Here is an 11194-nt window from a genome sequence, read left to right on the forward strand (position 1 = left end):
CACAGTCAGCTATTGGATGGATCACAGGGCCCCCAATGGAGGAGCTAGAGAAAGTACCCAAGGAGCTAAAGGGAACTGCAACCCCATAGGTGGATCATTATTATGAACTAACCAGTACCCCAGAGCTCTTGACTCTAGCTGCATTTGTATCAAAAGATGGCTGGTCGGCCATCACTGGAAAGAGAGGCCCATTGGATTTGCCAACTTTGTATGCCCCAGTACAGGGGAATGCCAGGGCCAGGGGGTGGGGGTGGGTGGGTGGGGGACTGGGGGGAGGAGTGTATTGGGGACTTTTTGGATAGCATTGGAAATGTGAGGAAAATACCTAATAAAAAAAAATGTATGTATGTAAAAAAAAAAAAAAAAGAAAGAAAGAAAACAAGCTGAGCAAGACATGGGGAACAAGCCTGTAAGCAGTGTTCTACCATCACCTTTATTTCAGTGCCTGACTCCAGGTTGAGTTACAGCCCTGGCTTCCCTCAGCGGTAGGCTCTAAGATGAAATAAACCCTTTCCTCCACAAAATAAATAAATAAATAAATAAAATACTTAAAAAAAAACAAATAAAAAACAAAGTACAATAATTTATAAGGGGTACACAGAGTTCTAAAGTAATAGCCAAATGGTACAGGACACAATTTTATAAAATACCATTCACACCCAGAACCAGAATATACACATCCTGAGTGCTGAAAGTCAACGGCGTCTGACTGAGATGACACAGGCAGTAGAATTATTTAGTCAGGGATTAACACAGTCATCATAAAAATGCTTTCATAAGTAATTACAAATTTCTTGGCAATATGTAAGCATACAAAATAATAGGAAGTAAACACAAATTATAGGAACAACATGAAAATTATAGCACTGACAAAAGAATTCACAGAAATAAAAATAGCATAAACATAATAGTAGGGCAGAGACAACAGGAGACAAAATTACAGGCTGTTGGTAGCAGGTCTTTTGAATTGTCCTGTTCTCAACAATTGAGAGGACATAGACCAAAAGAAATATGATACAGGGTCTGAAGATCTTGCCAAGAGATTAAGAGCATTTGCTGCTCTTGGAGGGGAGCTACACTTCCACTGCAGGCTGGTCACAATCCATAGTCCACCTGTGAAGGTGTCAAATCCCAGGCATCTGGAGTTTCAGATGATTGTAAGCTGCCATGCAGGTGCTGCGAAGTGAAATCTGCTCCTTTGCAAGAGCAACAAGTATTCGTAACTGTTGAGCCATCTCTTCTGTGTCCTAAAAATAAATCTGAAAAGCAGGCAGAGGTAAATATTAAATTGCTTGTGTGGGAACAACCATTAGAAGGGCTATGAAATTTTCATCTAAAACTATGGGATCAAAGGGAAGCAATCCCTCCCCCCCCCCCAATGTAAATGGCTATCAGCCAAAACCCTTAAGTTGTATACTTAGTGAAACTGTTTCCAGCAGAAGTTTCCCTAAGGTAAGAGTGAGTGAAATTCTTCAAACAAAAAGAAGTGATAAGAGAGAATCTTGGAACATGTGAAAGGAGAAAGGAGGAAACACAAAATAGGAGTATATTCAGTGGGTTATTATTACTTTTTATTTTAATGAATTAAAATGCCACAAATACCTCAACACTTGGATTTGCTTGACATACTCCTGTAGAAATCAATGAATAATTTAAACCTTCTAGTTCTTACTGGATCTGAAAAGGTACTAAAAGTGTGGGTCATGTGGCAGCAATTGGAAGAAACACTTCAGAGGGTACAAGTTTGCACCTCAACATTGGGCAAGAGTTGAGTATCAAGGGGTATTATCCTTGTGAAAAACAAGCCATATGCAGTGAGTTTGTATGACACCATAATGGAACAAAGTAGTGTTGGCTTAGTAGATTTTCTTTTATTGGCCACAGCTAACTAACTTATCAACATTTCTTCAGCTTAAAGATGGAGCCCAAGACGAAAGGATTAAAACAGCAGCAGCAGCAGCACAAGAAACTCCTGGCTGCAATGCTTTCCCAGGACTCCTTCGAGTCCATCCATAGCCCCACACCATCTGTAATAGAAGAAGACATTGATAATGAAGACGATGCAATGGAGTTGCTGGGTAATTTTACAAATTAATAACTTCTCTTTTTCGTCTTTTCTGGCATTGTAAAATGTGCAATAATTGGGGGATTTTAAACCTTTAAAATAGTCTTGTCTAGGGCAAAGGGATCTCTTTAATATACACTTTCTTTCCATTAGAACTTTATGAAGTTGCATGTAAGAATTAAGCTGAACCTATGAAAGCATGTGAAACATTCCCTAGACTGTACTATGTGCTTTGCATATGCAGCTCTCTATCCTCTGGCATCAGTGAGCTTTATTCTGTGTGCAATTGTGATAGGATGCAACTTGTCTGTTTTATTTTCTTGACTACACCTATTGTCTATAAAATACATCCTCTTCCTAAGAAAGTTTTGTGACTATAAGGTTGCTTTAGAAGAATATCATAGAGTTGAAAGATGTTGGCAGTAGATTAATGTTGAATGCCTTTCATGAATGATATGGAGTCTTACAGAGATTTCAGTCTAGAGACTCATTACCTTCACTCAACTTCATTAACATTGTAGATACAGTTTTTCTTTTAATAGTTTTTCATCTTTTAATTTTTAGTGATACAAGTATGTGCTCCTGTTTCAGTAGAAATATTCTCATATAAATTATCTTCCTATAAATTGTTAATTGATACTCATTTTGGGAAATATTTTTTTCAGAACAGACTTTCTCTGTGTAATCCTAGATGTCCTGGAACTCACTCTGTTGACCAGGCTGACCTTGAGCTCAGAGATCCACCTGCCTCTACCTCCTAAGTGTTGGGATTAAAGGTGTGGACCACCATGCCTGGCTGGAAAATCATTTTTGTAAAACTTTTCTTTGCAAGCACTCCACATGTAAAATGTTTTTCTTTTAATTGAGTAGTACTAGCTATTCTATAGAGAATTAAAATAATTGGTATATGCTTTTATAGCAACATTCTATTATATTTGAGCTGAAAAAGAATAAATAATATATTTACATATAAAATATCAATGCATTGCAAAAGTACTTTATTTAAAATTCTAAAACAGATTTCTTGGAATTGAGTGTTGATAGCAGTAAATTATGTTCTATATAAATGATAAGTCTCCATGCATATACCTGCAAAGGTGTTATTCAGTAGATGATGGCAGGGCTCAAGATCTTTTCTAGTGGTCTAATAGCTACCTAGAGTCTAGAATTAAGGAGACTGAATTATGGCACTTTTGGTTAGATACTATTTATTGGCACTTGTTTTCTTTTAAGCAATTGAGTCTTATTCCTCTAACTTCTAATCGTAAAGTGACAGGGATTCTGGAAACCCTGGCACCTTTATCCATTCTTCATTCACTACCAAGGACTTTGACCTAAGGTCATAAAATAAAATCATTTCTGTTACAGGCATTTTCCAGTCATGTTAAAAATGTAAACTCATCACTTCCGCCATTTTCTTTACCTATGCTATTACAGTCAAATATAATGGTGACTCCTCGTGCAGAAGAGGGGGCAGAGGTCACCACCACATACTTGTTTCAAGAAGCTGGTTCCTCTGCTTAGTCTTGCAGGACAAGGGGGTATAAACCTGGGAGGTGGAGTGTGCCCAGACTTCTGGGGACTTGTTCACGTACATATGGGGTCTTTTGTAACTGTGTCTGTCAATTGCTTCTCTGCTGGTCAGGGATAGTGAAAGACATGATCAAGAGACTCTTAGGAGATTCATATGTCTACTTTATGCTGATTGTCCTGAAACCTCACCTGCTCTGTTCAAAAGTTTCTAGCTTTCTAAGCTGAACACCAGAGGGTTGGATCTTGGCATCTACCTCGTGATAAGCCATTAGCAATTGACTCTCATTAATCCTTCTTCTCCTTTTAGATATTCAGCCTGTATTCTAACCAGGCTTAACAGTAAAGAACTGTAGAAGCTTTGGGCATTCTTTGTGTAGTCTCACAGATCTTTGCCCAGGTGACTGAAAGAGATGCTGTTCTCTTAGTGATGAGCATCTCTTGTAATGGCATGCAATGCTCAAGCACACAGCAGTAGCATTAAATAACTCCACATGCATTTTCCCTGGTTTTGAAAATGATTTCAGAGAAACATGAGATTGCATTTAGCTGAAAAAAACACAAATGCTAACGACTTGACAGTTTATGCAAAATCAAAATTTAGTACATAGAATCAGTGTTGTGATGTAACAGACATTGTTGTTTAAAATATTCTTTGGGAATCTATGATGTGTTGCAGAATGAGCTTGCTGTAATGTGTTCTTAAGGGTTTAATTTTTTATTATTTATGCCATAATAAAATAAGCTGAAAATGTGTCATGCATGGAAAGTAATCTGTAATGTGAATTGATATGTAAAATATATGACTTTATTTAATATTTATATAAAAATGAATTGCCCATCAATATAATTGGTTGACTTAAGCAGAAAATCTTTTAGTGTAGATAATACATATAAATAAACTTAGTCCTTCTGTCTTTATTGAAATGCAGTATTGTTAATACATGTTGATTATATATTCACAGTTATTTAAATGTATGTCTGTGGATTTATTTCATAAACATACTAGGCATGTGGAAATATATTTTAGGATCCATTTCATATTAATGTCTATGATTATTTTAAATTCTATTTATAAATTCATAGTGCAGAATAACCATTTATGAAATTAATATTATCTAGCAAATAATGAACTATCTGTACATGGAGATTTAAAAACACACCAATAATAAGTACCTCTGAAATTGGCTCTAGATATACAAAACATATAATAAAAACATCTTCCCACTCACCTCAAATGATACACTTCTCAACCATAAATGTAAGACAGCCTCAACTATTTTGGTGGCTACACTGCCACATAACAATCAGATTTACAGAGAGTCTTTCCAGAAAATTATCACATTTTCTAAATCATCTACTAAAATCAAGAGTTTTTCAAAAATGGTATGAGACAAGATGAGTTTCCCAGACCTTCTAGGGTTTCTTTCTTTATCCTTACAGGGAATTTAAGGAACTGTTAAAGATGCTTGACTGTGTGACCATCTTCCCATTTTCCTTATGTTCCCAGTTTTCCTCATCATGTTAGAAATGTAACAGTAGTAAATGAATAGAGTGAGTAGTAAAACATTTTAAAAAATTTAACAGTAATATGTAGGTGATTGCTTTCTACACAGTTTAAACTGATTTATCCCCATTTTAAGAAGCTAGAATAAAATGCACAACTAATTTACTATACACTTTCTTTTTTTTTAAGATTTATTTATTTATTATATGTAAGTACACTGTAGCTGTCTTCAGACACTCCAGAAGAGGGCGCCAGATCTCATTGCGGATGGTTGTGAGCCACCATGTGGTTGCTGGGATTTGAACTCTGGACCTTCGGAAGAGCAGTCGGGTGCTCTTACCCACTGAGCCATCTCACCAGCCCTACTATACACTTTCATTGAAACTATTATTTATAAAATGTTTTAGGCCTTCTTAGGTTTGAGGACAAGGAGACTATCTAAATATCATATTCCAGAGATGTGAAAGCCACTATACTTTTTGGCCTTAGCTCAGAATTATATAATTTAAATTTAAAGCTAACTTTACATTACCTCAAACAAACAACATTGTTATAAACATAATTTGCCCATTTTAAGATAAATGGGTAAGTACAGTTTCTAGGTCTCCAATATCGACTCATTATTGACAAAGAACAGAGAAGATTTACTGGAGGGACTCATTAAGGTGAGATGCTCTTTTGGTTAATTCTTCCACATTTTGATGAACTTTGTTTAAGATAAATATTTACTGTCCTGTGTTTGGTTAAGTTGGAAGCATTTAAGAAAAAAAAAAAACCTTCTCATATTTACAAAGTAAAAGTGGACCATTGGATCTGAGAGAGAGAGGAAGGCTGTCATTGTGGCTCAAGGAAGGAGACCCTATATGTTGTTTATACTTTATTGACTTAATTCCTGTGAACCAGTCTAAACCAGAAGGAACCTGCAACATAAGCCTCTATGGGTTTTTTTTTTCCCTTATAGCATTGATCATTTAGAATATCAGAATAGCAAAATAAACTGAAGATTCTTCATAAAAAATGATTCTTTATAAAAATTTTGAGGACTTTCAGACATTCAACCACTGAGTATTTCAATATTATGTGTAAGATTGCTTAAAACATTAATTCATTCAGTGTAGTATAAAAGTAAGTTAATCTAAATTAGTGCCCATTATAGATAAAATATCCAAATGGGGATTACTTTAACATATAGTAGTTAAAACACTCAGATTTTTTTTTTTTTTTTTTTTTTTTTTTGGTTTTTCGAGACAGGGTTTCTCTGTGTAGCCTTGGCTGTCTCGGAACACACTCTGTAGATCAGGCTGGCCTGGAACTCAGAAATCTGCCTGCCTCTGCCTCCTGAGTGCTCGGATTAAAGGCATTATGCCCGGCTCAGAAGATTAATTTTTAAGGCATTGAAAAGAGTTACCTCAATCCAAGTCATTTTTTTTTCACAATATAAGATATTCTAACAAATTCCATTAATTATTCTTCAGCTACTACCAAAAGTTAACCTAACCTTACGGAGATGCACCAAATCAATCAATGCAGCCGCAGACCTAAGACATCCTGACATTGTGTGAGGTATCTGTCACTTGTCACAATATCTCCTCTGGGTCAGAAGCTCAGTAGAAGGTCCCATCTTGTGTTAGCACCCATGCTCTGAGCTATAACTTCAGTTGGCTTCCATGTTGTCATTGCCTTTATGAAATCCACATAGACACAGTCACCCTGTAGTTCAAGGACTTGAATAAGGACTTGTTGAACTCATATGAACACTGATAGAAAGGATATAAGCAGCAACTGAGAAGGCTCACTGATCATGGTTTACAGCCAGAGATGAAGAAGTGGAAGTTTCGGAGTCATCCACACTCACTAATTTGTTTTGTGTTTGGAATTCTATGCATGGTTTGTTTGCTTTATTTGTTATTTTTAGTTTCTTTCCAAAGATACCAGAATTTTTGCTAGTAGTAATGGATACTCTGGGTGGAGTATTCATGTTTTTAAAATAAGTATAATACAAGAAGATGTCACCAAAACCGTACATACCACTTGATATCACCTGTACAGCATGTGATAAATGCTTTGCTTTCCACATGTAAATAAACAATTCCAACTCTAAAGCCCATTGATCCAGGAGAATAAAGTTAATAGTTTGCGAATAATTTCTGAACACGTAGACAAATCCTTTGTAGTGCTGATTGTAGTTCAGGTGAAAATTTCTTTACTCAGGAGACAACTGTTTCCAGGTATTTCTGTGTCGTTTACTTAAGCTATATTGGTTAGTTACACAAAAGTATGAAGTGATTGACACCTACCAATGGCAGCATTTAGTGTGGTTTTCATACACGCACTGTGACTTTTCCCTGAGCATTGTGGGAACTGTGGGCCACTGTGATGCGCTGTAGGTGACCTGGCCAAAGACCTGTGCTCCAATTCTAAGATTCAAATCTCCCATGCTACCTCTTCCTAGTTTCTTCCCCCACATTTTTGCTGTTAAGGGAATTGCTTTTTAATCTTTTGCTAATCTCTGAGCTTCAAGCAATTAGTTGTAAATTGCCAGATGCACCATGTGCCCTCTCTACTGCACAGGCATGGTGTGAGGTAATAAGATATTCTCAGAAAATGACACATTCTTCTTCCATCAAGGCTGACAGGAATACTTGGGGAAAAGGACACAAATTTATGTATAAAACTCTTCTCCCAAGCAGTTCTGTTCTCTCACCCATGGCTGTGTTATGCAATCGGAGGCATAAGAAAATATGTGCTTTCTTTAACTATGGAGAAATGCCTTTCAACAGTAAGAACCAGTGTTTCTCGGAGCATAAAAAAATACTTGGGGCTGGAGAGATGGCTCAGAGGTTAAGAGCACTGACTGTTCTTTCGAAGACCCTGAGTTCAAATCCCAGCAACTACATGGTGGTTTACAACCATCCATAATGAGATCTGACGCCCTCTACTGTTGTGTCTGAAGACAGCTACAGTGTACTTACATATAAATAATAAATAAATCTTAAAAAAAAAATACCTTGGAAAGCCAAGCTCTGAAACCCCAAGTGTAGCCACAGCCAAGCATGCAAACAGCCTGCTGCCTGCCAGCTCACAGCACCTCATCTTTCATGTGACTCATGGAGATTTAAGCAGGGGCAATGACTTCTGTGACTTGTTAAAATTGGGGAGGTGGCGCACGCCTTTAATCCCAGCACTTGGGAGGCAGAGGCAGGCAGATTTCTGAGTTCGAGGCCAGCCTGGTCTACAAAGTGAGTTCTAGGAAAGCCAGGGCTGCACAGAGAAACCCTGTCTCGAAAAACAAAAAACAAAAAACGAAAAAAACAAAAAAACAAAAAACAAAAAAACAAAACAAAAAGAATGGGGAAGAGATTGCTAGACTGTACAATTTATAGGAGAAGAAAAAAGTTATTTTGTATATATGCAGAGGTTCACACTAGCAGACACAGCTTGGGAAAGAAGAGAAAGGGGTGTTGGGTCAAATTCAGAAAATCTAGAACTTTAATTCACGTTTACGTGTTTCTGCAAAGATCAATTACTAAACTTGTTATTGATGTGATATTGCAGGATGATTTGTTCAGCCTTGTACTTATTTTTATGTAATTTGAATATGAACTTTTGCTTTATATAAGACTAATTTGAAATTCGCACTGAATCACAACTTTGTTATATTTTTCTTGGTTGATACAAATGAATTGTAATTAGTTTAGCAATTGTTTGCAGCTTAATGTCAAAATCAATAGCACATTAAAGACATGTTGCAATTCCTCTGATTCCTTTACATCTCGTTTTATAGCTAAAAATGTGTTTAGATATTTCTATATCAGATATACTTAGTCACATGTTTAATTATTTTCAAAGAAACACTTAAGTGAAACAGAATGCTAAGAAGAATGTTCACAAAACTTGACAACTATTTCCCCAAACTGTTGTTTTTGTAAAATAAAACTTTCTTTAAAAAATTAACATTATGTTATATGTATGTTTTTGGGAATCCTTAACAACAATAAGTACATCCATTTATTGATGTAAAGATTTTAAGTGAAAGATTGCCAAGAAGTACAGTGGAGAACTTAAGGTTGTTACAATGGAAATCAGTGAAGATTAATCTTTTCTATTATATTTTTTAACTTTTGTCCTTCCTGCTGAATGCCTCTGTCATGTTGGATAGATTTGTCCATGTTAAAAACAATTCTCCTGAGATTTTATTTAAATTTTCAATTTCTTTAAAGCTTGCTTTTCTAAGCATCACCAGAAGAGTTCATTTTATGGGTCATTTATGAGTCATTTTAATTATTGACTTTCAGTAAATATGTGTTTCAAAATATTAACATAGGTGGTATTAGTACAATAAAGCAAAAATCACAGTAAGCTTAGGAACTTGACTTTTCAAGAATGGCAAAGTGTGTGAAGTCAGGAATGAGAGAGCCTTGATGCGGACTCCATCGCTGTTGCAGATTGTAAAGCTGGGAACAGGGACACTCGGCAGATTTGTTGCTAGAAAAATAAGATTAATAAAAATGTTCACTTTTTTGTAAGATTAAGTAAAATAATTCATGCTAAAGTTCTCAACCACCAGGTAAGCTAGAAAATTAATGCAATTCTTAAGTGGATTCTTTTCTTCTTTCCTTTTAATGTGTGAAATTGAGTTCACATAAAAAATAAAGTGAGACACAGGAAAACTTAGATTTGCCCCATATATTTAGAAAACATTTCTACAACCTCTTCATCTTGGTCATTTAATTTCCTATTAAAAATGAATACTGACAACTTTCTGACATTTTATAACATATGAAGCTAATTTCCCCTGGTACTTTAGCCCAAACCATGGCAATTTAAACATTAGCACTAGCAGACACAGGAGCATAAATGTGTTCGAATTTTCTGATGATTCAATTGAACGAGTCTTCACAGCAATATGAATATTCTTGCTGTTTTTAACAGTATCAAAAGCTACAACTTTCAGTGTGGTTTTATTGTAGATGTATTGGGTTTTGGTGCCTGGTTGCCTGCCTCCATGGTTGGTAGTCACAGTCTCTGGCAGTTCTGTAGCATGGAAAGTCAACATCTGGGTTATGGAACTACAGGGAGTAAGGCCTGTGGATCTCATCTTGTGATGGGAATGGGACCTTGTCTAAGAAAACACTATTGTTTCCAAGGCTTGCTCTTCTGTACCACTTTCAGATTACCCAACACTAACACCTATGAAAAGGTGTGTGTGTATGTGTGTGTGTGTGTGTGTGTGTGTGTAAAGATGGAGGGAAGGTGGGAGGGAGGGAGAGAGAGAGAAAACTTTATCTTCCCTTTACAGGCCTTTGACACTTATGATCTGAAATTTCTCAAGTAGCATTAATAATATCATGATACCATCTAGGCCTTGCATCTTGGTAGCTGAGTTAAGGCATATTCTGTAGTTTAAAATAGAGACTATATCTCTATTAGTCTAGCATAAGAGAACAAGACAAGTCCTGAGCTACTTCACTTCTGTTTATAAGAGAAATTAAAAATGGGAGANGAGTTACTCTCCAACAAAAAGCTTTTAACTGAGTTAGAGAGGGAGTGAGAGAGAAAAAGAGAGTGCTCTAAGAACACACATCTAAAAGCAAAAGTCAATGTCCAAAAAGCAATATTCCTTAACAACATGTTCATAGAGAAATACTGCATAAACTTACTTAAAACAAATATTCTCACCAGAAATCCTAATGATGGTATAATATAGATATTGATAATTTATTTATTTATTTTTAAATTTTTTATTAGATATTTTCTTCAATTACATTTCAAATGCTATCCCAAAAGTCCCCTATCCCCCCTCCCCCACTCCCCTACTCACTCACTCCCACTTCTTGGCCCTGGCATTCCCCTGTACTGAGGCATATAAAGTTTGCTAGACCAAGGGGCCTCTCTTCTCAATGATAGCTGACTAGGCCATCTTCTGATACATATGCAGCTAGAGACATGAGCTCTGGGGGTACTAATTAATTCATATTGTTGTTCCACCTATAGGGTTGCAGACCCCTTCAGCTCCTTGGGTACTTTCTCTAGCTCCTCCATTGGGGGCCCTGTGTTCCATCCTATAGATAACTGTGAGCATCCACTTTGCC

At 36.3% G+C, this 11194-nt stretch overlaps 1 protein-coding gene across 11 annotated transcripts in view; it reads left to right on the forward strand.

Annotated features, from left to right (window-relative positions):
* The window catches only part of C1H8orf34 (chromosome 1 C8orf34 homolog), a 488137-nt gene that overhangs the window by 184394 nt on the left and 292549 nt on the right, over positions 1 to 11194 (forward strand). For 10 of the 11 annotated variants that reach the window (XM_021165867.2, XM_021165882.2, XM_021165875.2 and 7 more), the window contains one exon: positions 1912 to 2078. In XM_021165867.2, coding sequence (XP_021021526.1) covers positions 1912 to 2078 — 167 coding nt within the window. Of the gene's footprint in view, positions 1 to 1911; positions 2079 to 2730; positions 2767 to 11194 lie in introns of those variants that run through there. The other variant, XM_029481782.1, reaches the window with a different exon arrangement.

The sequence above is a fragment of the Mus caroli genome, chromosome 1 (genome assembly GCF_900094665.2).
Source record: "Mus caroli chromosome 1, CAROLI_EIJ_v1.1, whole genome shotgun sequence".
Classification (NCBI taxonomy): Eukaryota; Metazoa; Chordata; class Mammalia; order Rodentia; family Muridae; genus Mus; species Mus caroli.